The 27,364-nt window shown below is 41.1% G+C and overlaps 1 protein-coding gene across 5 annotated transcripts in view; it reads right to left on the bottom strand.

Annotated features, from left to right (window-relative positions):
* Positions 1–27,364, bottom strand: part of C2CD2 (C2 calcium dependent domain containing 2) — a 38,170-nt gene that overhangs the window by 4,689 nt on the left and 6,117 nt on the right. For 2 of the 5 annotated variants that reach the window (XM_071752678.1, XM_071752715.1), the window contains exons 3-13: positions 19,729–19,848; positions 19,200–19,301; positions 15,137–15,259; positions 14,744–14,864; positions 11,584–11,692; positions 8,437–8,498; positions 6,032–6,171; positions 5,591–5,762; positions 4,729–4,842; positions 2,837–2,964; positions 1,409–1,721 (exon numbers count right to left, since the gene is read on the bottom strand). In XM_071752678.1, coding sequence (XP_071608779.1) covers positions 1,409–1,721; positions 2,837–2,964; positions 4,729–4,842; positions 5,591–5,762; positions 6,032–6,171; positions 8,437–8,498; positions 11,584–11,692; positions 14,744–14,864; positions 15,137–15,259; positions 19,200–19,301; positions 19,729–19,848 — 1,504 coding nt within the window. The remainder of the gene's footprint in view (positions 1–1,408; positions 1,722–2,836; positions 2,965–4,728; positions 4,843–5,590; positions 5,763–6,031; positions 6,172–8,436; positions 8,499–11,583; positions 11,693–14,743; positions 14,865–15,136; positions 15,260–19,199; positions 19,302–19,728; positions 19,849–27,364) is intronic. The other 3 variants (XM_071752687.1, XM_071752697.1, XM_071752704.1) reach the window with 3 other exon arrangements.

Here is a 27,364-nt window from a genome sequence, read left to right as displayed (position 1 = left end):
TCTGTGTATAAAGGCATGCAAGACAGTTTTTAAAAATATTTCCTCAAGATGAGACAGCTCTCTCAAATATTAGAGATTCTTGGCGCTTTTTAGCAGTCCTATATACATCATGTAAACAGGATATTTAGAAGCCTAATCTCTTTGCAACATACTGCACAGGGAAGAAAACAACTCACACACAAACTTCCACTTGCTCGTTTTAGAATATGATATTAAAGAGGAGTTCAGAGTTATGCAAAACTTTTTTCAGCTTCCTAAACTTTTCCAGGCTCCAAATGAGATGAATCCCTCCCCAGCGCTAACCCTCTACCCCCTGTCCCAGACACACCCAAAGCTTTCCCAAGCCTAACCATCTATGTCAACTTGTTTGTTGCTGACCTATCCTCATCTATTAGGTGGAGCAAGAAAGCTGTGAGAAAGCCAGAAAATCTCAATGGTCTAAAGCAGGGTCTTGGCAAAGAGGTCCCATGTATGCCTTAGGGGCTAAGGGGGAGGGTTTTACAGTAGTAATATCCTGAGGTTTTGGTAGGAAGCCATTTTAAAGTATCTCTGGGTATGGGAATCATAGAAAATTAAAAAGCAAAAGAGGGATGGATATGTGTGAGAAACACAACAATTTTCGCAACTTCAACACGCAGCCCATGAGACTGCTGTGCCAGACTTCCTGACAGCACCTGCATTTACCACTTAGCCACAAACCAGTGCTACAGCCTCTAAGGTTAATGGATTTATAAAGAAAACACAAAGAACCCCCAAGACATTTTCAAACTGCAGCTATTGAAGTGTGTAAGTATGTAAGCAAAATTATCTGACCCTTTATTTACTCATTAGATTATCTTTTATTCCCTTTTCTCTAGCAAACTACATATTAATGAAATGAGTGAGAAGGGAGAAATTGTTCACAGGGCAGTTCAAAAAAGTGTAACTCTGGTTTAGCTGTGGTGCTTCCTGAACACAGGTTTTAGCAAGGGCAGGGGAGTTTTTTGTGCTCAGAGATGTGAAGGAGAAGGAAGGTAACAGAAAATAATCACGGAACCCTGCCATTTTCAGCTTAATAATGGGACTGCTACTGTAGCACAAGTCCTTGTTTACATGAACACGGTTTTCACTGAGGAACTGACAATGTAGCTTGTTATTTCTGTCCCAGAAAAACTGGGCTTAATGAGCTGTCCTTCCGCCCTTCTGTTTCCTGATGGAGGGGAGTGTAAGAATGCCTGACCTGGCTCTCAGAGCCAGAGGACTGCACCCTGTGTTGCTGCTAGTAAGACAGCTTTAAACAAACAACATAATCACACAGAATTTGAGAACAAACCAAAACAAAACAAAAAAAAATCAGTAAGAAAGGATGACGCTGCCAATTATGTGGGGAAACCAATCATTCATTAAAGCAGATGTAGGGATCACGTACCTTTAGATTTCTTCATGCTCCCCGTTTCTGAAACACTTAATGAGCTCCCAGATATTTCTTCACAGGTCTGGTCTAAGAGTGTGTCGGTGTCCCACTGTTGGCTGCCATTCTCCAAACCCCAAGCCTTGTGGGTACTTTGCTGTGGATCAGTATCAGGTTCTCTTTCTGAAGCACCTAATGATAGCTTTTTATCAGAGGTGACTTCTCCAGTAGCTTCTTCCACAGTGTCTGGATCTACTTCCCTGCAGGAGCTGTCCATGGCCGCAGCATAGTCCATCATCAGTGCAGCTTCACTGTCCTGAGATAAAGAGGTCTGCCCAGTGAAAATAAGAGACAACACTGACACAAGCTGCTCTGCTGGCAGAAAAACAAGCCTCCCTGCAAAAATTCTGTTCTTCTTTCTTCTTTACAATTTTATTTGTAGGGCTTGGGGCTAATAAAAAGCCACCTGAGGCTTCCTTAGCTTTACTAACAGGGAGGAGTGTATAGCCAAGTGCATTAATCATGTCATCAAAGCCAAGTGACTGAAATAAAACCTTTAAGTACATGCATCCCACCTATCCCTAGCCACACTGCAAACAATATGGCTCTTTCCTACATATGCTGCTGTAATGAAATACCAGCATGAATGGACAATCATTTAGTCTTTTTAAGAAAATGTACCCCAAAGAATTTAATCTTGTAGAAGAACTTCTTGGAAGCTGTATCAGCTAAACACAGATCCATGCAGTTCCCATATTGCAATCAGATACATCTGGCACCGTGGCAGCTCAACTTCTTTTGCACCTCTTGGCACAACACAGTGATGATGATGAGACCCATGCTCACTGACTTGTCTTTTTCTTTGGCTTTTTTTTTGGCAATCTGCACCTAACAGCAGGACTTGACAGCAAATGTCCATACAGCAGCCTGCAGGGAAAGGACTACAGGCAGGCATCAAGCATGAGATGGGAGACTGGGGCTTTGGATGAAGTCTGAAGGAATGCTAAATACCATGGGAGAAACAGTTTTCTCTTTGCCTCCCTCTGTAACAGAGTCTGTGGGACTAGAAGGTTTTTCAGAGGGTTTTGTTTCAATGGCTTTAAAAAAAAAGTAAATTAAATTTGTCCTTTTTCTGTGCATCTTCCTCCAAGGGTGAAACACAGAGAAGGACTAATTGTCCCCTGCTCTCAGCTAAGGTGTTTTTACCATATACCTCTTAATGCCATTCCCATCAAGGATGCCACAAATTTTCAGCCAGGCTGTCACATCTGACAATCAAAAACCAAACCTCTCCCCAGCAAGCCCACCCTGATCACACAGAGACAAATCCTGCAGAGACTGCTGAAGGAGAGGCAGCAGAATGCACATTAAGTTAACGTCACACTCATCGGAGCAAAAACTTTACAGTACTGAGGCATTAAACATAAGTATTTGTTTCTGCTCTACCTTGGACACCCCTGATATGATAATGGTGCTTTTCTTTCTAGGAGACTTCACCTTCTGCTTTGCAGACTCACTTAACTGCCGGATGGCTGCTTCTGCAACAGGATCGGTGCCATTCAGTACCAGCAGTTCTGAAAAGAAAGCATTATTTCAGAGAGAAGAAAGAGAAACAAGAAAAAAAAAACCCAACAGAGCAGAGACAGGCAGAGTTTGGTTTTGAGTTGAAATGCAAAGAAATTAGCAGAAATGGTAGGAATGACAGGCATACCAGAACATCTTCCAACTCACTACCCAACTATTTGTTCTTGTCTTTCTATTCTGCTACCCAGTCTTTTGAGAAAAGGTACCTGAATTGCACTTACAAACCACTGCACTGAGCCCACAGGAGGTTTTGGAAGCTAACATGAAACATCTAATTATTTCAATGTATTGCTACACTGTGGTGACCATAATCCAGAAGTGGCGAGTAGAGCATCAGGTATCACAATAATGAAGTGCATAGTTCCAACACAGTACAAAGATGGCACATGCTACACCTTCTTCAGGTAGGTATTTTGCTCTTTTTTCAGACATCCTTGCTCAGCATTTCCAGACTTGCTATGATAGCATGGGGAAGGCAAAGTGGTAGTCACTCTGCTCTTCACCAGCTGCCTCCAAAGCTGTGAAGTGCATCTCCTTTCCCCCTCCAAACATTTCACAGGAGTACAAAACATTCTTTATAAAATGCCTTTAGTGACAAATCCACGTTTATTTTTAAGCACAGCCATTTCAGTCATCTACTATGCAAGTACTCTGGGCATGGCAAATACACTCTAATCAAATTTGTTAAGCTTAGGAGCAAACAAGGCTAAGAAAGTTAACAAAATAAAAATCTCCATATATAACTGTCTGAGGTAAGCTTTTCTAATAAAGAGTTTTAACAACAAAAGAATACAGACAGGAATAGTACCATTGTTAATTAAACTGAGTAGTGTTTATATTACTGTCATGCTAGTGCAATAAAAGCCAAGGTCTGGATAATTATGCTGCACAAAGTATCTTAGATACTTTTGGAACTTAGAGAGTATGCCTGCATAAGGGGTATGCAGGTTCACACATGTCTGCACATGCATTATAAACACAGACTTTTCCACCTCTCTATCCATTGCAAAGCTCTCAGGAACAGCTGAGAGCACCCAGGACATCAGCAGCAGCACTTGAAAATTCTTATTGTTGTCATCAGTCAGAATTAAGACATGGCAATGGCATCTTTTCCACAGTGCTTGTTGCTATTTTGGCACTATGCTTGCAATAACAGCTACTCAGGTTACTGCCACACCAAATGGGCCTTTACATTTCCTTCATTTGGCTTAAACTTCTGTTCTAATGAGTAATTCTTCCTGCTATATCGCATAAACATTTCACATAAATTCCCCTGCATGTCCATAAAAAGAAAATAATTGTCCTTATCAATGTGCTCTAAGTTGCCTTAAGATGAGTTTTCCAGTAAGTGCTTTGTATCTTTAACATAATAAAAAGTCATGAGACTTAGAAGCATAGCACTTTTTGTAACATTTCCCAACTTGACTTAGTAATTGCTTTGTGCTTTTCCAAAGGAGGAATCTTTCATTCAAAAGAGAAAAAGCAGCCTGTTTTTTCTGCAGCCACGTCTCCTTTCCAAACTACAGCTCACTGTTATTTATTCAAAATTAGTAATTTAAATCACTTATTAAAACCAGACTTCTACTGAAGGACTGCAATATCCCTGACCACAGTACTTGCTTAGATAAACATCTCAGTGCCTGTTGAAAGGCAGTAGCCATATGGGTTTGCTGTTATTTTAACAAGATTACATTAATCCCATGTGCAGCAGAGAGAGATGTATTCTCTTTAGCAGCTTTAAATATTTTTATTACCTGTATCAGAAGATGATAAAGTTTTGCTGACTGGAGCACCATGAGAATGGAGACCTTGAACAGAGAAATCCTTCTCAATCACCTTTACTTTTAATGGAGTTTTCACAGGAGAATCTGTGGACCATATTTTTTTGTTATTTAAACCATTCAAGACATATGTCATTAAAATAATAAGAAATTACTATATCAATGTTAAAGCCTGTTTAAATCATAAGTGTTTGAGAAAGTTGTTTAATACAAATTCTAAACAGATACTCGCTATGACTCAAAAAAATCTGTGAAACATAGGAATTTATTGTTCTAAACATTTTACTATAATATGCTAGACAACACCCACTTAAGTAAAAGATTTTCTTTAACAACAGAAAAGAATGAAGCTCCTTGAAATTTCACATAAAGACTGTTTAGATTTTTTAGCTTCACACTTATCTCAAGAAACAGAGAATCTCTTCCTGAAAGACAAGTTGAAAAAAAAAAAATCTTTGTCACAAGATGACACCAGTCCTTAGAGATTATAGTGCAGATGAAGAAGCTGGTCTGTCATTAGCAAACACTCCGAGTCTGACATTTTTGTCATGTGGAAAACCATCCACCAAAACCAAGCTCTTCTGCATTTTTACTCAACCACGGAGCTTTACAGACTGTATTAAAAGGAGCACTATCCTCTTGTAAGAACAAGGTTTTATGAAAATTAAAAACCTGATTCTGAAGAATACAAACAATACCCCCAACACATTAGAGATATCTGGGCAACAGCATCCCCAAACTTCTCCTTATCCTCTCCTTACATCCTGTGCCCCAACTTCTCCTGGTTCCCATGAATATACCTTATCAGTGAAGAGAAGGAAGTGGATTTCCTCACCTGTGCTGGGTGGAGATGATCTCCCTTCTAGACGAGGTTTGGTTTTCACAGCAGTTACAGTAGTGACCACTGTCCCGCAGGGCATCACAGTGCGATCCTTTTCTATCTTAGTGGCTGGCACTGGAGAAGAGACTTGCCAAGTCTTTAATTCATTGGGTTCTATAAAAGAGAACTAAGAAGGCAAAAAACAAGTGTCACCTTAGAAGCAGAGCCAAGTAAGGATCACACTAACATTTCTAGGTCAGCATTTTTACTGACATTCAAGATGCAAACAGCTAAATCTTTTGATGGACAAAAATATCATTACCACTTAATCTGAATGCAGTACTCAGGCACAAATGGCAGTGTGCTGCGAGCAGCAGTCCAAAGCACAAGACAAACATTTGCAAGTACTTCCCAAAGTCAAAAATCCACTGTAAAACCATCCAAATGCAGTAGTACCTCTGCACTAATGGATCCCAGCACGGGTCCTGGCACTGGGCTGCTCTCACTGGCCTCACTGTTCAGTGCAAAGCTTTGCTGGCCAGATGGTTGTTTCCTGAACAAGTCTAGAGGCACAGTCACTTTTGGGGACAAAGGTCCTAGAAGAAATAAAAGAATAATAATAAAAAATCAGCGAATATCTGAGCTGTCAGTTTGTTTAAGTGCAAGAACTCGAGAAGAGGTAGGAGAACACAGGCAGCTAATTGCAAGAACTGGTTCTACACCACGAGGCAGAAAATGGCAGTTTTCACAGCTTTCTTTCCATTTTGCAACTATTCCTCAGCTTGACCTAATACTGTGCAACAGGGAAGAAGGGAGACATTGTGAGGGACCAGCCTTCCAGACCTGTTCTGGGAAGGAGTGTCCAAACACCATTGTAAGCCCTTGAAAAAACCAAAAGGATAGCCAGAAAAAAAGAACTGCCTGGCACCTGTGTATGGCCCAGGGCCTGCATGTGAAGAAAACCACTGAGACAGCAGTTGCTCAATCTGTTATGCCTCAACCACATTTACTCATTGTTTTGAAACTATTGTTTTAAGCTCAACAGGCCTATAAAAGAAGGAGTTGTGATGGTGGGCTAGGTTCCTGGTGTCTCATCAATAATATTTTTTCATAATTTGATCTTTAGTGCCATTTCAGCAGTTCTCTTGTTCCTCCCCTTTATTAGCTACACTAGACTGGAGCAAACTATCAGTAAAATTACTGCATGATGTCAGGGATGAAATCCTAGTTTTCTGTGGAATTAAAAGACAAACAGAGATCTATTCATTCCTGTTTCTCATCACTCTCCTTACTAATATGATTCTACTTTGAGATTTCTGTTCAAGTGTCTGAGATAAGAAGATCTAAGATGATACAGGGGGTGGAGACAGATGGTTGCCTGTGCAATCAATTGGGATTTTTTTCTTCAATAAACCAGGTTGGTATTTACACTCTAAGTAGGGTGTGAAATGCTTCAGATATTGTTGGTAAGACTCCCTGCTGAAATTGTGCAGGTGCAGGCAAAACTAAACTTTATGCGAGAAAAAATTATACATTTGCTATCAGTATATAGAAACCTTTTTTTTTGTTAAATATAGAAACCATTTTTTTTGTTAAATATAGAAACTGGCATCAACATCAGAGAAATTTTTTTAAGCATTTGCCTACATCTGCAAATAAGACTTTGTGTATCAATATTATTAAAAATAAAAATAAATACAGTAACACAAAACCAAAGTCAAACATAGTCCACTGGGGTATATTACTTATTAACTGTAACTTACTTAAAACATTATCACCTAATATTGGCCAAACCTTCAGCCACTATCAAAGACATCATGAGTAAAAGCACATTATTTTTAATAACTAGGTATGAAAAGTTTGGCCAATACTTTCAACCTTTTCCTGAAACAAACTGGATATAACTGACAGAACTAAACCACAGAGAAATAGCTGAGTGTCAAAAAGCAATACTTCTTTTTCATTTATTTTAAACATGAAACCTGACATAAGAAGGAAAAAGCAAATGGATCCAAGATGTGAAATATAATCAATATTTTTAGCTACAGCAAAACTGTATCAGCAAAAGAATGTGCAAAGTATAGAAGAATTTATGATGTTGTGTCATCACTTCAATAAAGCTCAAGTAATGAGGTGTTTGGAGCAAGTTTACAAAGCCCATGGAAACACCTCAATGTCCTCTTTGGTCTCAGTATTCCTACCCCACCCCTGACTCCCACTAGGAATGTAATAATTCTCCAAATTAACCAAATGCAGTTCAGTGGAGGAGTTTTCTTGCTAGTGAAGGCTACTTGCAAGCTGCAACAACAGAAACAAGTAGTAAAGCAATTTCAACTCCCATGTTTTATATTTAATCCAATATGGTGATAAATATTGTGTTTGATACCTGACAATTGCTAGGCAGCATCTGGAGCTTTAAAACGAAGGATTTAGCATTAATACCCATGATTCCCCTTCAGCCACAGAAAGACTTGGAAAGTTTAACTTGAAATCCAAATTGCTCATAGTGGATCTGAAAAGTTTAGAAAGCTGAAAAATTTGGCTATCAGCAAATGGAAGAATCAGTATGTTGACAATATAGAAAGAAACATTCAGAGCTGAAAACCAGGCTTCTCTGCAACCTTAACCCTGAGGAGGACAAGAGACATATGAACTATGTAGTCCATGATTACTGATGGTAGCAATGGTGTACACAGACAGCACTTTATCCAGGTCAGTCAGTGTGGCCCATGATGATTTTCTAAAGATTTCAACTCTGGGACATAAATTTAAGGTCAAGCTTACAGAGTTCTAAAACGCAGTCTTATGTTATAAATTTCCCCTGAGCTGATCATGTAAAATAATTCAGTTTTAATACTTACTATCCAACTTTCCATCTTCTACTATTTGCAGTTGCAATGCTTTTGATTTGGCACTTAGTTCACTGTGAAGGAAATGAAACTGTGTTAGGTCTTTGCAGGTAAGCAGATTTTCCTTCCCATTTAGGTTCTCCCCTTTCCCATGCTGGTTGCCAGCACCCTAATCTTTCTTGACCCAGACCAAGCCAAACACTACAACTCGCTAACCAAGGCAGGCAGCACTATGTGGCAGCACTGCAGGACAAGCTGCACGTGTTGGGTCTTCTTGACCTCAGGTAAGATTGACTAGAAGGATCAGGATCAGAAAAAACTCGGCTTTCTTCTGTCCAGCACTCCTGTGGAATTTTGATTGCCTCAAATTTCAGAGGCTTTTCTTGTCCCCAGCAGCTGACAAGCACTGCCCTTCAAGCTGATGTTGGTTCCCAGCCTGAGAGCTACACCTTCCTGACAGTAATAAACTCGTAAGTCAAGATGCTGCAACAGGTCCAATTGACAACCCATTCAAAGCTGTGGGGTATCCTGCCAAAGCAGGAAAGTGTCCTGCAAAAGCAGGATATATAAATGCTAGTAAATAAAAGTTACAGTCTTGATTGAGACTATTCCAATATTCCAGTATTACTATTCCAAAATAAGACTCAAGGATGTTGCAAGATAACAAGAACTAGCTTCTCTGAGACACAACCAACATAAACTATTAGCAGAATTATTGGCCTGTGTGGTTAGATGGACTAGACAATAGATACAAAACCTTTCTCCTAGTTGAGGCAGCAAAGCAAACTGAATTTCTACTAAGAAACCTTTTAGTAAAACTTTGGATTTTATAAACTTTTCAGCAGGTGCTCTGCCAAAAACCTTAAGGACATGCATACATGTTTTTGATTTTTGTATGTCTCTATTTCAGGCTGGTGTGATCTTGATCTCAGGCATCCCACCTCCATTAAATGATGTAGGACATCATCTTTACAGCAGGTTTCAAGCTTTTTCCTGCCACTCCCATTCTGCACCTCCAAAACTTGAAAGGAAGCACCTTAACAGTTCTATTGCTGCTCTTCCCATGAAGCTAAAGTGGAGCCTGACATGGTGGTGAGTAAACTGGTCTTCAGAGTGGTGGCTGTTTTTGTTTTTTAAGAAAGGCAAGGGGTGGGTGAGGGGATGTTAACTTGAAATAAGGTATGCAGCCAAATCCTGATCACTCATCTGTGAAAGTTTGCAAGCTTACCTCATGCACTTCTGAAAAGCAGCCAACGTGGTGGAAAACCCAGCATTATTCCTAGCGTCAAGGCCAAATTCCATTCAACTTAATCACATCCTGCCTGCCCTCTCTCTGCACTTTCAGTTGGAAAGGGTATTACTTTGACACATTTCCTGTCCAAATTCACTATGAACATGTTTGCTCTGCAACACTGAGCGTGGATGCAGTTCTACCAACAGATGGCTGGAGTGATTCACAGACCCAGTAGCTGAAGCACTTTGAGATACTTTAAAATAAAAAGTTGATCCAGAAGTGCATTTTTCCCCCCTCTTACTGTGGGGAAGAAATCACATCACATTAAGTCTTAATGGCAACACAGCACACTGTCTGATCTGTGGCTTCCCACAAAAACAGAGAGTTCTTATAACTACAATCCTACTTTAGAAGTCATTGGGCTGTGTGTGTCTGAAGGAAAAGAGCTTCCTATCTGTGTTTTCCACTTGACAGCAGAATGAGAAGCAGTTGCAGACACCACCAGACCACATAAAAAGGTGGGGCTTTTCCGTGTTGTTCTACAACATCCATTTTTCTTTGCTGACTATGGCAACTTCTAACCACGTTCACCCCCTGCACACATGCAGAGGGCTCTAATGTTCTCCAGGTCATGTCTAACTTCTGATGACTGATCCTAGCACATTCCCTCAAATCAACCAGCATGTCACTTTTGCCTTCAGCTCTCCTGTTTCTGCAGTGCACACCCAAGAACATTCACAGTCCTGCAGGCTGTGATGAGAAGGCAGAAAAATCTGTGCACTGCATGCTCACTCCCCCTTTCAAGTTGAAGAGGAGCACACAGAAGTGCACAACACTCCTCAAGGAAGAGGGCACTCAGCACAGACAGGCAGCTGTCTGAATACACACTTTGTTCCTTGGAAGCTAAGCCTCTGCTTTGCCAAGGAAGGAATGAATACAGTGGATGCCAGGCTGTGAATAGACAGTGAAGAAAAATGTCACACGAAGTAAGCAGCATTACTCTCTGAAAGATGTATTTATATAAATATACGTATAAATAGAACTGCAAAGGGAAAGCAAAGCCAAAGAAAGAACCCAAGAGACTCCACTTCACATGAAGTGCCTCCCACACTTATACCCTGGTAGAAAAAAGAGCAGTATCTGCAGTCTGTTGCATGGCAGCACCTACACCCCATTCCCCTGGGAAGCTGTTTCTGCATGCCTGTGCATATGTTTAAAGCCACTGGAGAAAAACCCCTCTGACCTATCAATCATCATCATCCGAGACTCCCCCTTCCTCTATTTGTACAATACAGAAGCTGCTAGATATTTTTGATCTGCTGCTGGGAAGTGGATATGAAAATAGTTTTATAACTGCTCACTTTTGACCTTGTGTACAGAAGTTGTGTGAACTACAGAATATTGTGCAGGCTGTCAAAAAGTCCCATTCTTGTTGTACAGAAGAAAAATCTATCTAGTTTTACACTCCCTTTTTAATCATAGCCACCAGTCTTTTAGATGTTTTTGTTGTTGTTGTTGTTGGCTTTTGTTTTGGTTTTTTTTTTGCATATTTACATTTCTCACTCAGGGAAGGGAAAAGAGAGACATCAAATTTTCTCAGATGCAGTTTTCACAGTGAGGTGGCTTCAAAACCTTACTAACACTTTTCCTGGCATTGTACAGAAGCAAAGGGTGATTTATTATGCCTGTTACTGCTGTTATTTACTAGAATCAGATATCCACTAGGGAAGATCTAGAGACCTATTTCATCTCATTTCCAGTCAGAGAGTAATTAGATAACTGAAGTCCCTACTAGCTCCAGATTTCTCTAAAGCCACCCAACTGGACATATTTCAAAATGCTGTTTTTCCCTCAAAAACATGACATTGATTAAATAAAAAAAGATGCTTTCCCATAAAAGTATTCTCAGTAGGCAAGTTACTTACAAGATAAACTCTTCCTTCCAAAAGGGATTTGCAGCATATTTGGCTACAGAGGTGGAAAACTTCTGCATAGGGTCATTCAGCTGAACTATACAAGCAAGGTTTGTGCTGCCTGTAAGGGAAAAAAAAATAAAAATCAATATCCAGCTATTAGTATTCCATCCCCAGGAGGCACATTTCCTCAGAAGAAAGCGAAGAGCTCCCTTCCTTACATGAACTGATTAGCAGAAACACTTCCTTTCCTCTCCCACAGAATAAACATCTTCCCTCAGTTTGTATACCACCTACATTAATGGCAATGATCAAGACTGCCTCATCACTGTCCTATGCATAGTTCTACACAGCGTGAAACATGATGACTCAAATTTAGATTCTGGCCTTAAGTAAAAATGTGCAGGCATGAAATGATCAACAAGGATGGGGAGACAAGGAGGTGTGCAGCAAGGAGGTGGTGGTGTGAGGGTGAGCAGCGGGGGAGTGAAGTTCCCTTCAGCTGCTTCAAAAAAACCCAGAAGTTACTACTGTGGTTTCTTTGGACATCAAAGCAAGCTGATTTGGCTAGCAAGGAAGTGATGACAGTAGTGTTAATTAACAATGGTTTTGTGTACTGCAGTATTTAACAAGTCCATGGCATTTTAGAGTACTGGTGCTGAAATACCTCTACCTTGATCTTGGAATTTGATAGTGTGACATAGATTAGATTAGTTATATTGCTAGTGTGAGGGGAGACAGTTTACACAGTGTGTTACTCTTAAAATAATTTGTTTTGTACAGTTTTCACAGAATCAGAAATGGTGTCAGTCCCAGGCTTCTAAAATATCAAGGGAAGAGGCAAAAAGCTCAGTGTTGACTTTGTGCAAAGTAAACAAAAGATGTGCTGCTTCCGGTTGTCCAGAAGAATCTAGGTTTATTTTTATTATCATAAGCTCTCAGTTGTCCCTTGTGGTACATCGGAGTTGTGGATGAGCCCTGTCTCAGGCACAGAAGCAGTTTGGGCTGGCAAGGCTTTAGAAGGATACAAAGTACTGTGTACAGGCAGCTTATTTAGGATCCAAGATAACTGGGCAGCAAGAATTTTAGCTGCTTTCACAGTGAGCTGAGCCCTAGTTAATGAACCTGGAGCAGTTTTCTGCTAGCCCAGACATATGTCTCTGCAGCCAGCAAAGCTCAGCAGCCTGTGGCAGAAAAAGTTGTATAGTTTCACCTGAAATTACAAAGAAGCCACTGACAGACTGACACTGAACAGGGTATTTCAACATTTCTGCCCCGCACACCCTGGAATACACAACTAAGAATTTTTTCCTTTAGAGCAGCAATCACTTTTGCCCTAGATGATATACTGTGGGCCATATAGTACTAAATCTAAGATAATCTTTGTTTACATAAACAAACTAAGGAGATAAAAATGGGCACAGCCCATAAGCAGAGGCCAGTTCTGTGGTTACTCACCAGGTGAACTAACATATCTACAGGAAAGCCACAAGCTCCTCTAAATCATCCTAACACCCATGGTTTATAGGATGATAATGATCAGGACAGATAAACCAACCCTCTCCAGTCCTCTATGTATCTATGCAGGTCAGCCTGCAACATTGCACACTTTTATCAAGTCTCAGAGCTGCAACAGGATAATTAATTACTGCTGCAAGACAAAGCCAGGAAAAGGGAAAGGAACAATAATTAAAAGGCAGCAGGCTATGCCCAGAAGCTAGCATCTTCCCAGCTGTGCAGTACTTCCACAGAATTCTGAGTATATCAGTCAAACCCCACTATGATACTCATGAGTTCCAAAGTGTTTACACTATCAGAGTCTCTGGGGAACCAGCAAAATTCCCTCCATATCCTTTTTGAAGAGCAAATGGTGATTTTGCCACTCAAAAGCTGGGTTCCAAAGCAGAGAACATTAATTGTCCTCTCTTGCTCTCATTTTCAGAGAAGGGGCAGAAAGGTTTCCCGTAAGATGAATCCTCTGTTGCATGCAATGTATGCTCATAAAGGTATCTCATCTCATGAGTTTTAAAGGCAGCCAAAATAATCAGCTCTTTTGAAAAGCCTAATTTGCACTACAGAATTATGGAGTAATAAATTCTGAATGAGGTTTTCCTGTGATCTACAGTTTCCAGCACAGTTTTATTTATATAGGGTATTTCACTGCACTGAGTTCCAAAACTGCTATAAAAATAATCTTTTTTTTTTAAAAAAAAAAAAAAAACAGTCTGAAAAAAGTTACAGGGGAATCACTTTCAACAAGCACAGCAAAAACAGCATTATGCAAGAGTCTGAGGCGGAAACCTATTACATCTAACTGAAAAAATTAGTAGAGCAAGTAGGATATGTTTATCCAAAACTAATGCCTTGCCCAATTTAGCAGCCACAAGCTTCCATTAAAAAGGCTGTTATGGAATTGTTAGTGACCATAAATAAAAGAGCCTCAAATTTGTATTTCCACTGACAAAATCTGAAATATGCCCGCTCGTGCCTCAATCAGTGATAAAGGTGTGTTTGCATTTGAAGAAATTTGAGTACTTGCTAGACAGGCCTGGTGCTTTTTTGCCAAACCAACAGTGCAACTTCACTAGGCAGTGACCTCCTTTTTGGCCTCATTCTCCATTTGCAAAGAGGTACTCCCTCCCATGCCCACAGAGGTCCTTTGTTAGAGGGAAAAAATCCCTGACAACAAAACATCAACTTTGTGGAGGGTTTGCATGGAGAAGAGTTTTAGACAGTCATCAAACTGCTCAAAAGTAAAGAAAAGGAGCTGTCAAAATGAAGTAATAATGGAACCAAACTGATGTCATTGCTAACAGCTAATGGAGGGTTGGATCTGAGCCCCTCATCTTGGGTACACTCAAAGTGATAACTTGTAGAAAGTAAGACTAAAATCCAGAAACTAATTAACCAACTTTATAAATATGCCGATTTCATTCTGTTTTCAAAAATTATGGATTTATTTACAAGAAGATCAAGATGTTTAAATGCTCATACTAAAAAATATAGGTTTTGTACAAGCCTGACTAAGTCTGCGTCTCGAAGTGTAGCAATTTCTTCCATCTTGTTTTGAGAGAAGGGCGTAACCCAGAACTTCCAAATTATTTCACCCGAAAGGAGAAGAAAAAAACCCAACCCTGCTTGAAAATGAGCAGCATCCTATGGGCTAGGTTACCTGCAGCACTGTGATCAGTTAGGTTTACAGCGATGTTCTTCACCAGCAGTTTGAGTTCGTGAGCCCTTGGAGGTTTTGGTGGACTAGTGCCCTGAGGGAGAAGGCTTACGTTCTGTACATTCTGTGAAAAGCAAGCAGAACAACCAGGATCATACATATGGAAATACCAATTGCTTTTGACTTCTGTGACATTGATATAGGGAAGCAGATACGTGCAACAGCCACATGCGAGCTACGATCACAAAGCCTTCACTGCCAAGGGCTATGTTGTTTTAAAGAATGTGGTCCAGTTGTTTATCATCACCAAGCAGTGTTAAACTTAATCATTTTTGAGTCGAAAACACTAAGCAGAAGGATACTTCACAAAAAGATTTAGGTAGAAATAAGGCTTACCTGAACCTCCTTTATGGCTGTAGGCCTTGTACTCAACACCACAGATGGAGAAACTGAGCTGAAGAGGTCCTTCAAAACATCTCTGAGTGTTTCAGATATTGCACATGTCCCTGCTGTCTGTCCCTAAGAGGAAACAATCAATCATGCTTCTCAAAACTCAGAAGAAAGAAGTTAAGGCAAAAATTAATTTGGTATATCTAAACCATCAAAGCTATTTTTTGAACATTAAAACTTTGAGGGAGAGTTTCTGTTGCCAAAACCAAACTGTAACAAAAGATCATGCAAATAATTACTTAAGTTTCTAATGTTATCCATTAAAGGAAACCAGAAATACACACTGAAGAAGTCACATGGTGTTCTGAAAGTCAAGAAGGCACAGTTATCAGCCACAAAATCAGAAGTTTGTATCTTATGATGGTGTTTTATTAAAGTTTTTGTACTGCTTTGCACCCCACTGACAGAACAGCTGAGGTCATCAGATAAGCAGATCAGCACTGTTCCACTGATTTAATGGGAGTTACGCCAGCTTGCAACAGCTGAGAAGAAGCTAATCCTCTGCTGCACTGAAAAAAAATCATTGCACCTCTTGGAGGTTTTCAGTCTTGCTAAAAAGTGCACAGTATGGACAGACAGTCATGCTGCTTAGGGGAAATAACTCACATTTGTCCATTCAAAAATGTCACAGCAATCTGCATTTGGCACCAGTCTCCAAGGGGTCAGAATAGAGCATGGATATTGCATACACATGTAGCTTCATATAATTAATTGTAAGATTCAAAGTGATGCAAGTACAAAAATTGAAAAGCATCAGGGCAGCTATTGACAAAAAAGTTTGCTTAACAAAGTCAAATTCTCAACTTCTTATATTTCTTTAAGCAGGAATACAGAATATTGAGATGCTTGAATGTTGCCAGCAGGAATGACATAAATAATGTTCCACTGGTGTCATTGAAATTGCACAAATGAAGATGGTGAATGGTATGAAGATGGTGAACCATCCCTGCCCTCCCTGTGCTCCCAGAGAAGCCTGTTTCCCATGTCATGCTCCTCAGAAAATCTCTTCTGCTCAGTTAGCCTTCAGCTACAGTGAGCCAGTTTTTAAATTAAGCTATCAGAGAAAGAGCAGTTTACTACCCAGCTGCTCCAAAGGTGGCACAGGAGAAACCTCAGTGAGGTATCTTTCCTAAAGAAAAGACTGAAGCAGGCGACAAAGATCTGAACTAAACAACAGAGGACTCATCCATCCTTTCTCACCTTGTGCCTTAACCGAGAGGCTTTACTGTCACCAGAACAAGACTTTAAAAGAAGAATAGCTGGAAAACGCAATAATCACACCAAAGCAGAAAAAAGGCACCCTTTCTACATGCTGCTGTCCGGTGGGACCATGCCTACAACCACTGTGCCATGGCCAACACAAAAAGCCCTGCTAGAAAGACAAGACACACTGATAACAAAGACACCCCACTTGCACCATCAGGGAGATCAAGTGGGGGACTGAAGGCCTAACCCTGGTAGGTTGCTTTGTTAACAGTGCAGCTGTGCCCCCCCAGCTTCCAGCACTGCCTGACCCATGGTGCCATACAGCACCATGAAGCTGCAAGGCAGTACCAGCCCAGGTCTCAGACAACCACATCCCTGCAAAGCTGGTGGAGCACAGGCTTTGCTCTGTCACCCTGGGCACTCTGCACCACACTCATCTGTCACAAAACACCTCAGCACGAGAGGCAATCTGTCATCCCCAAAGCCTCAGTCCTTTCTTATGTGTAGAATGATCCTCCAATGACTCCTGCACTCCTTATGCTTGCAGCTTGCACAACAGGTCAAACAGATTTGGAGTAACAGCCCTTTCCCAATTACCCAGGTGTTACAGAAACATTTAAGGAGTTTCATAAAAATCCCAGGAATGTTGTGTACAGAAATCAATCCTGTTTCACTGCCTTCTTACCTCATGGTCCTTTGATGACAGGTCGCTATGGCTCAAAACATACAACATCACCCTGCCCCACAGAGACTCTGCTTTGTTCACATTGTTCTACCTCCTACAGCCACCAAGGAAAGAGGCAGCAGTACATTTCTGCAAGCTGCAGACAGTACTCTTCTACTTTAAAAAAAATATTAAAGTAAATTAGGATGTCTAAAGCCTCAGTTTCAGTAATTTCAATATTTATGTTCCCAGACACTGTTTGATGAAGAATGGTGTCAACTTGTACAATGCCAGCCAACTCCCACTTTGCCATTGACCTAATCTTCCATTTGTTATTTAATGGTAACAAGAGCAATAATTCGTCTTCTCATAGGTATTGTCTGATGTTTCCATGGTTATCTGGAAAGCAGTTTGGTTAAAGAACCTCCTGTCAGCCCATCCTTAGTTGTAAAGTAGTGCTCCATCACAACAGCCTCTGCAATTCAAGCCACAATGGCTTAAGTGCTAACCAAAAAAGCTTAGGGCAAGACATTTTCCATTATGTTTGAAGTGGGCTAGGGGTGTACAGTCAGCTACTGTGGCTAGCTTTGGGCAAGCCAGCACGTAAAGCCACATGCACAACCATGCTAACCCAAGCCCTACCAGTCAGTCAGGTTGCCAAAAACAAGGCAGCTTCACTCAGCTATTGTAATCAGGAAATAGGTTATTATACCCATCTTGTTTGTCTTATGACAAATGCACTGTGTAGATAATCACAAACAATTAAATACACACACAATATTTCTTCCAAAAGAGGAAAAAACAAGACACAAAAGTTGACATTTAAGTTTAGGAGCTGAAGCTCTTTCTGAGATGTAGGTTGCTCACACGTTTTAGCTCTTTTTTTTTTTTTTTTTTTTTTTTTTCCTCCCCTCTTCCTTCCCTAAATGCTAATAGAAAATTCAAAGTGAATACAAAGTTCTTAACTATTAAGAAATTAACATGTCTCTGTTTAAGAACATGGGGAAAGTACAGCAAGCTACAGCTCCTTTGCAATGCTGTTTGTGAACTCCAGGTAAGTCTAGTGACTGTACCAGACTCATCTGCATTTGACAGTAAGTACTTAACGACTCTTCAATATGTGAATAATCACCATGCTACCCCAACACGTGAAGGTCATCTACATTGCTATGCATGCACGTGAAAATATACATTAAAACACACTTCAAAGGATTTGTCTGGCTTTAGTTATAACATTCACATTTTTGTGTAAAAAAACTCTGCTAATAAATTAAGATTCTAGGTCACTTAGTACAGGTCTTTAGAAGCAGTTCTGCTGTACAAAAAACCTAGTTTTTAAAAGAGGCTGTTAGTTAGAAAATCAGTTACACAAAACATAACCAAGTGTTGTGCCACTGCTGTAAAGAAGGTTTAAGTCACCATGTTTTCACCAAAAGAGGAAAAAATAATTGTGAAGGGTCAAAGGCAGAATCCAGCCTCAGTCATGAAGAAACACACAGGGGATGTCCCAATAAAAAACTCCCAATGAACCAAGTGTTTACATACTAAACTAAGATGCAATTCCAAAAGTATAAAGATATTTTAGATTACCCATAATTTACTTAAATAATTCTGTTTCTTCAGGGCTGTTTCTGAATTATTGTTGCCTGATTTAAAATGTTATAAGTTAAGAAGGAAAAACTTTGTAATTACTTTGATCAGAATATCATTACAGTTGGGGTTTTTTTGTTATTTTAGAAGTCCTCTCAGAGAAGTCATTTAGGAGCAGACATTTCACGCCTTTGACTTTGGATGAAAAATGTTTGCCAAGTAATTTGTCTCTCAAATACAGACTTCATTTATCTTTAATGCTTCAGTAACCTTAAGAAATGCCCCTAGATTCCAGAGATGTAGTTTGGCAGATGAACCACAGCAGATGTCACTGACGCAGTTCAATGCAGCACTGCCAACAGGCAACTGCTCCATGTTTCTACCAAAGGCAGCCAGAAGAAAGGAATGGGCATTTTTGTTTCAGCTCTTCCAGCCTCACCCAGTATCTTAGCTCTAGACATTTCTCCTGCTAACCTAAAGCACTTTTGCACCAAAATGATGGAGACCCATCTTCTCTACCATTACAACAAGTAAAACTTACTGACTGACCTCCTGCACTGTTGGCTGGATTTCAAAGTTGGTTTCATCGGGGTTAATGAGGAACCACTCAACTTTGACATCTTCTCCTTTGTCATTCACATAAAGCTGAAGCTGTGAATAGGAAAGAAGTTATTGGAGAATATTCTGGTGTCCTGTAAAGAAATTGTAGGTCAAGCTCCATGCTAAGGTTCACCAAAGGAAGGATGATACCAGTTTCCGAGCAAGTAAATTCAAAGTGACAGTCTAAAAGGCAGAAGTTAATCTTTGAGACTGCATGCCAGTCAAAAAAGGGTATTGTTGTTCTATACATCCAAATAGTCTACCCAACATGTTACTTATCCACAGTTTCCTAAGGAGGTAGCTTAATTTATTAATTTATTAATTTATTACTATCCCAAGGGGGAAACTGTAGTATTACCAAAAGTTTTACCAGAGCTAACATCAGTCTGTATGCATTTTGCAAACAGGATGTTCAGCTCAGCTGGGACACAATACACAACAAAATGAAGAGGAGAGAAGAAAACACTCAACACTTTACCTGCAAGTGAAGTGGAGACACTTTCACAATGTACGACTGACCTTCAGCAGCTGCCTGGGAAGTGTCTGAGACAGTGACAACAAATGTAACAGAATCTCCCACGACATTGCAAGAAATCACCTAAAGAAATAAAAGGTGTGAAGGGAGACAAAGGAAGGAAGAAGCAAATTAGTTTTCAGAAGGTTTGGTGAAGGCAAAAAAAGAACTAAGAAATGGAAGGACTTTAAGCTACCAGAATTATGCTAAATTCTGTAGGTGAGAGATCTGTAAACAATACCTGTACCTACTTCTCTACGTTTATTTATAAAAAACGTAGTTGAAGAGTTCACTTCATGCCACATGGAATTTAGTAACTGGAAATTCTGGTATTTTTCAAAGTTATTTCTCTATTGTTATCCTTACCTGACAAAGACTCCACTCACTGTGTTTCACATATATATTAAAAGCTCACAGATCACAATTTTGCCTAAGGGAGACAAAGAAGTTCAATTCTGCTGCTGCTGCCCACTATAGGACAGCTGGTTTTACCAAGAAAGATTTGTTTTAGTGGTAGCCTACAAATGTGAAACTTTGGCACAACCCTGCTGCTGCAGAAGGGAATTTTGCATGAGTAATTCCAGTTCCCAGTGGAGTGGGAAGGGGCAGGAACTTTCAGACGTTTATTCAGGTCTCCAACCAAACCAAGAAAGCCCCTGGAATTTAGTGATGAAGCTAAATGTCTGGGAGAAGCTTGTACACCACTTGATTGCAACATATTTCATTGAGTGCACTCCTTCGCTTTCATGAGCAGTAATTTAACTTGTTATCACACTCAGTTTACAAACACTGCATGTTTTTTTTTCCTCTCTCCTCTGCAATCTGACCAAGGTGCCAGGGCTGCTGTGCCAATTTCCTGCAGTGTGCAGAAAGTGCCTGGCAGCACAGGAAAGCCCCAGGTACACAAGCCAGAAGTCACTCATTACACCAGGGAAAGAAGCTGACTTTGCAGACAACTCTGCTGGCTGAAAACAGCTGCTTGATGCTGTCCCTCTCACCTTACTCTGCCCACTTCTCCACTGCTAGATTTACCTAGGTGAAGTTAAGCAGGTTAATGCCCAGACAACTAAATTGTTGCAAGATTTTTTTGATGGAAGATCTGCATATATGCTGTCAAATTACGCGTGTGCACTTGCTGCTTCACTTACGGACACTGGGATTGAAGTTGAAGGCTTTAAAATGAATCGTGTACCTTCTAGAAGATCCTTATCAGTCTCTCCTTAAATATCTTTTACCTCTCAGGGCTCTATAGTATATATTATAAGAAGCACTAGAGCATTATCAAGGGCTTCAGAGCACATCCATTAAAGTAGAGACTTAATTAAAAACAAGAGGGCGGAAGAGGGGGACATGACAACTAAAAATTCCATAAACACTCAAAAGCAACAAGATCTGACTTTTCAGGTTTGTCTTCTGCAAACTACACTTCAGAAATGGACAAATCCTCTTTTTGGAGGGCAAAGGAGAGAAAAGGGTAGCTCCGATGCAAAAGCTGCTGACACTTGCATGTCCTAAATGCCATGGTGTATCATCCATGCAGCATTTCATCCACACATGCAAAAGAAGCTCTATGTATTCAGAACAAGTTGGACTTGCTGTACATGTGATGCAGAGCAATTTGTCTGGAATTTCTGGATGTCTTAGAGCAAAGGTTGCCTGGTATGCAATTGATTACTACATTAAAAAAAAAAAATAGCGTGGCAAGAGACTGGTAGTTGAGTTCATGTGCCACTTTTTTCTTAGTAATGTTTACTTCTAAGTTTACTTTAGGATGAAAACAGATGCTTCTGGTGGTGGAATTTCCACTTCTTTCTTCACCTTGCCAAGAGATGCTACACCCATTTAAAAAATATTTATACTTTTACTTAACAAGCACAAACCAGTAGCATTTGGGCTTTTAGTCTCCTCGATTAATTTATTTTCTGCCAAAGACATCTACCAAGTCCTACTTCTCCCCTCGCTTTTAATAAAATAACTGGGGTCTTCAGGTACAGAGGTCTGTTAATTTTTAATCCAACCAAGGAAAAAAAGAGTTTTTCTACATTTTGAATAGAAAAATGTATCTCTCTGTCAGGTGAATCCCTTTGTTCTGGGAGCAGGGTGGCTTGTGGAGTCAGAACACTGAGAGAAGTAGAATTCTGGGCTAGAATTTGAAGAAAAAGCAACTCTGTTTTCATTTAAGAAGCTGCCACAAGAAGTAAGAAGTTGATTAAAGAGACCACAACTGCTGGTTCCCTTTTTAAGTGACATTCCCTTAAAAGTGTAGTGGATGAATTTGATAGACCAGAGCAGAAATAAGCAGTTCATTTTCTCCGAAACATTCACAAGAAGAAAAATACTGAAGCTTCCTGTGCATTGCTCCTCTTTTTCCATGGTCCCATCCAGCCTGCTTCCTCAAATTCATCCTCTTAGCACAGAAGAAGAGTAGAAGGGGGCCAGGTAAAACAAATGTTTCTGATTAACAGGGGAGAAAAAAAGGAAGGGTAGATGTTCATGAGAAAGCAGTAACATCTGGACTGATGGGAAGGGAGTCACTCATTTATCTTCTTCATCAGACTTCTACCTCTCTATACCCTGGACAAGCCCAGGCATCAATACTGGGTTTGAGAGTCTAGAAAACTTGTCATTTCTATATCAAACTGATCTTTGAAAATTAAACTCTTGCACCACCACAGAGCAGCTATGGCTGGCTAATGCTAAACTCCTGGAGGGGTCATGTCCCAGCTCTCCTTTGCCATTTTACATCTAGACAAACAAGATCACCTAAATTGGCAGAAACAGGGTGTGGTGAAGTAGCCACACACAAAAAAAACCAAAACACCACAGGATCTTCCACCAGAAAGACCAAGGTGTTTTCTCCCTCCATCAGCTCTGTAGCTCTAACCTCCCTCCAGCCCAAGCAATTCATCACCGCCCATGCAGTCTCTCCATACACTTTGGGGACACCCTGCAGAAGGCATTCCCAGCCCTTCCTTAGGTGCCTTTGCTAGCAAAGCTTCAACCCCACTCCTCCTCAGCCCTTGTCCATCTCTCCTTGCACTGAGCTGCCTCCTGGCATGCGATCACCCCCATACCTGGGTTATTCTTGCTGTCTGCTCAACACCCTCCATCCCTGCCCCTGCTCTCCTGACACTCTCCCTGACCACAGCAGCCCACCATGAGGGTGATGTGCCATGTCAAAACCCCACAACCAAGCTGGACTCTGTTCCCTGTCTGCCTGACACAGGCACCCAATATGCTGCTGTAACAGTTCTACACACCTTGCTTATGCGTATCTAAACTTGTTCATAAAATTATCCTAAAAAAACTGTTTCATATACACAAGGACTGAGAAAGCACTTCAGCAGCAGTAAGACAAGTATTTTTCTAAGGAAGTGAAGTGTCCAAACTTGGGTACCCACAGCTATTAAAGTCCTTCCCCCTGCTTTGCCCTTCCCCTCTATCTCTTGACTTTTTCCCTTTGTGGTTCCTCTGGACAGAACAGTAGAATTTCAGTTTCTTTCCTTTCTGACGTAGCAGCAGAAGCTGCATCACCTCAAGGAGCTCTGGAATGCCTCTCCTCTCATGTGATGTCCTCTTCACTTGAGAGGTCACAGTTTTGGCACTGGCACCCCACTGACCCATATGTTATACACAGCCTCTTCATTACTGCTCCCTCCCCTCCTGGCACATGGCAATGGGGTCCTTTCTGTGGCCCTAGAGGGGCCTTCACCACCCTGTAGGGAGGGTGCAGGTCCCTGACTTCAGGGGAAAGGTCTGAGAGCCCTGCTGGGAAGGGCTCCTTCATCTTCCCCAAGCTCTGACTGCATCACCTGCATGTCTAAAACCCTCAGCATTATGGGTTTTCTTCTGTAAAGGAACAGCTTTTGATGCATCTGGTATTGATTTCCAGAAAGAGTGGGTTATTCAGCATTATGTAATTAATACAAATGTTTAATATTTTCACAGGAATATGAGTATACACTGTGAGGCAGCCATGAGGTGGAAGCTTCCTTGATCTTCACTGTAGGGTTCAGTATGCTGTTAGATTTAGGATGCCCCTCATTTCCCGTATTTGTTTTGGAGTACTACTTTGAGGAGGAGGCTTTTTTTCACTATTTTATTTTTTTTTTTTGGCACGGAAAACTTACCTCGTCAAGAGCCAAAGAGGCAGTTTGTGTACTCAGCTTAAAACCTCACCCTAAGAAAATTTCCAGTCAGAAACTTCTGCCTTTTCAGTCATAACACTCCGCTGTTCAAAAGAATTACACCATCTTGGTTACAAGAGCATTAACATCTAGGGGGCTTTTTGTAGCTTCTTCACCTCTTTACTCAAGCAGTTGCCAAATGACACAGACAAATTGAAGGGAAGAAGAAAAATGCAATTTCTAACCCAGATTTTTAGAAGCTAGGATCAAAGTAAGTTTTCCTGCAAATATACCAAGACAACCCCAGACCGGTTTTCTAAAATGATGATAAACACCACGGTGAAGGCAAGGTGAGTGATGGAATGAGCACATGAGAGACTTACCATATCAGGAACAAAGAAGAAGCTGACAAGAAAAGTGAATTTATCAAGTCCTTTGAGGCCAACAAATACACAAACTCAAAAAAGTGGAAAAACAGGGAGGGGGGAATAAAAGAAGCAAGGAGTACAAGGTGACAGGACAGAAATAATTTTCAGTCTGCATATCAAGTAAAGCAAGTAGCAAGTGGTGCAAGAACAGGAAACAGTACTTCTACCAGAAACAGACCTGCTAGTTTGGCCTCACTAACACACAAGTCTTTACACACCAGTTTGGGAGACAGCGCAGCTGAAGACAGAGAGAAATGGAAGACAGTAAAACTCAGGAGAGGTTGCCAGTTTGTGCTGCAGTAGCTTGAAAAGAGATTCAAAGCCCCAGGCACATGGTGCTGTTGGGGTGCTAAGGCATCCCTGACCCCCGTGCCAGGCCGACAGATGTGCAACATGCCTATAGGAGGCCCACGCACATCTGCAGCAGCATCTGGAAGACAGGCAGGCTACCTGACAGTGCCCTAACCAGTATGATCTCCACTGAACCCAACAAATCCCAGCCCTGATGTCTTCCTTTGACAAGACACTCAGCTCCCAGGTAGGCTAGACACATTGTGAAGTCTTCTCTATTTCAGTAGGGTCACCCCCATGATAATTAAGTTTATACTCCATCATTCCCATGTTAAGATGAACAGGGATGTGTCTGAAAGAGAGAGGACAGTACAGTGAGCAAGGATGTGAAAGCTCAACACAAGTTACAACGGAGCCTGTCAGGTGCCAACCCTATTGCATATTTAATGTTCAAAATCCCTCAGGAGAAATCTGAAAGAAAGTGCAATGCTGAGGAAAACAAACTCGAAATAGCAATATAAAAGAAAATTAGGACATCACGCAGAAAAGTTGAAAATCCTTGAAGACTAGAAAAGAAATGCAATTCAAAATACAGAGCTTGTGGGTATGAGAATTAACAAATATTACTCCTACTAAGGGCAGCTTATCACTGGCAGAACACCAAAGGAAGAGATACCCAGATGCATGAAGTCAGCCACAGTGTGACGTAGCCACCGGAAGGGCAGATCAAAAGCCTAAAATGCATTTAAAAAGTACTTTCAGAGATACAAAAAGTAATCTCCTTGCATGGTGAGACCTCACCTATAGGGCTGTGTGTCACCTCAAGCCACCAAGTTCAAGACACTGGATATAACAGCAGCTGCTGGCTGCAGAGAATGGGTGCACAGAAGTGACTTTAGGAGGCAAGCCAATATGGTGAAAGAAGACTTAAGGAAAAACTTATTTAGACAAATACATAGAGTTTGCATAGAAAGATTCTGGTAGTGGGAGGGGCACAGGGGTGGCTTCTGTGACAAACTGCTAGAAGTTTCCCCCAAGTCCAACAACGTCAATGCCAGCTGGCTCCAAGATGGACCCACTGCTGGCCAAGGTTAAGCCCATAGTGATGGTGGTAGTGCCTCTAGGAAACATATTTAAGAGGGGTGGAAATGTGCAATATCAGCCAGAGAGTGGAATGACAATATGTGAGAGAAACAACCCTGAAGACACTAAGGTCAGTGAAGAAGGAGGGGGAGGAGGTTTTCCAGGAGCTGGAGCACAGATTCCCTTGCAGCTCATGGTGAAGATCACGGAGAAACAGGGTGTCCCCCTCCAGCCTATGGAGGATTCATTCTGGAGTCAGTGGCTGCCCAAAGGAGGCTGTGACTCCATGGGAATCCCAGAAGGCTCCTGGCAGGACCTGTGACCCTGTGGGGGACCTATGCTGGAGCAGTCTGTTCCTGAAGGACTGCACCCCTGGGAGGGACCCGTGCTGGAGCAGTTTGTGAAGAACTGCAGACCTCAGGAAGGACTCATGTTGAGGAAATTCATGAAGGACCATGGGAGGGATCCCAGGATGGAGCAGGGAAAGAGTGTGAGAAGGAAGGAGCATCAGAGAGAACGTGTTATGGACAGACTGCAACTCCCACTCCTGTCCCTTTGTGCTACAGAGGGGACAAGGCAGAGAAATCGGGAGTGTAGCTGAGCATGGAAGAAGGGTAGGGTGGGGGGGAACTGTTTTAAGATTTGATTTTATTTCTTATTATCTTACTCTGATTTGATTGGTAATAAATTAAGCTCATTTCCCCAAGTCAAGTCTGTTTTGACCACGATGGTAAGTGGTGAGAGAACCCTCCTTGCCCTTATCTTAACTCATGAGCCTTTAATTATATTTTTCCCCTGTCCAGCTGAGGAGGGGAGTGACAGAGTGGCTTTGGTGGGTATCTGGCATCCAGCCAGGGTCAACCCATTACATCAAGGTAAACGAAGACTGGAAGAAAATATAATTTCTTCAGAATGTATTTACTGACAGCAAGCATCAGGGAAGCAAAGTAAATTCATTATGAATAAAGGCTTAAATGAGTACATACATATTTTTAAAAAGCAAGAAAAAGATCCGAAAAAGATGCATAGGCTATGATTCCACTTTGGCTTGTAAAAAAAACAAAACAATCCAGTCATTAAAGCAGCAAAGCTCCAGAACAGCTTTTCAAGCAAACAGGGAGTTAAAGGACAATAGGAAATGCACACGATAGTCAGGGCAGTTCACCCCACCAAAAATAATCAGAAATAAACACACATGCCTAACTGAGTCCCAGTTCTCAGTGCAGTGGTTACAATGCAAAACCAGCTTTTCCTGGAGAAGAGAGCAGCCTTTGCTACACAATGTGTCTCCCTGCTTTGAAGCAAGTGGGACTGGAAGCCCCGATGCCCCAGTGCAACACAAAGGTGGGCTACCAGCTCACAGCAGGGTGGCTACAAACAAAGTGGCACCAAACTGAAGCTACAACAGCTGTGTGGGTGAATAAGACATTTTCAGACGTGCTGCACAGCTCACGGGAGCTCACAAGCTTGTAAAATAGCTCTCTCTTCGCTCCACCATTTCCCTCAGAAAGATCAATCACACAAAAATTGACCTGAAGTTTTTATATTTGCTGTTGCAATCCAAGAGAGCCGTTCTTCTATAGCAACTTATTATCACTCATTAAAAGAATGGCACTCCGAGGACATTTTACCCCTTTCTATTTAAGCATGAAGGGAGGCTTCTCTTACAGT

Source organism: Heliangelus exortis, chromosome 1 (genome assembly GCF_036169615.1).
Source record: "Heliangelus exortis chromosome 1, bHelExo1.hap1, whole genome shotgun sequence".
Taxonomy (NCBI): Eukaryota; Metazoa; Chordata; class Aves; order Apodiformes; family Trochilidae; genus Heliangelus; species Heliangelus exortis.
This window is presented reverse-complemented; position numbering and strand designations above follow the sequence as displayed.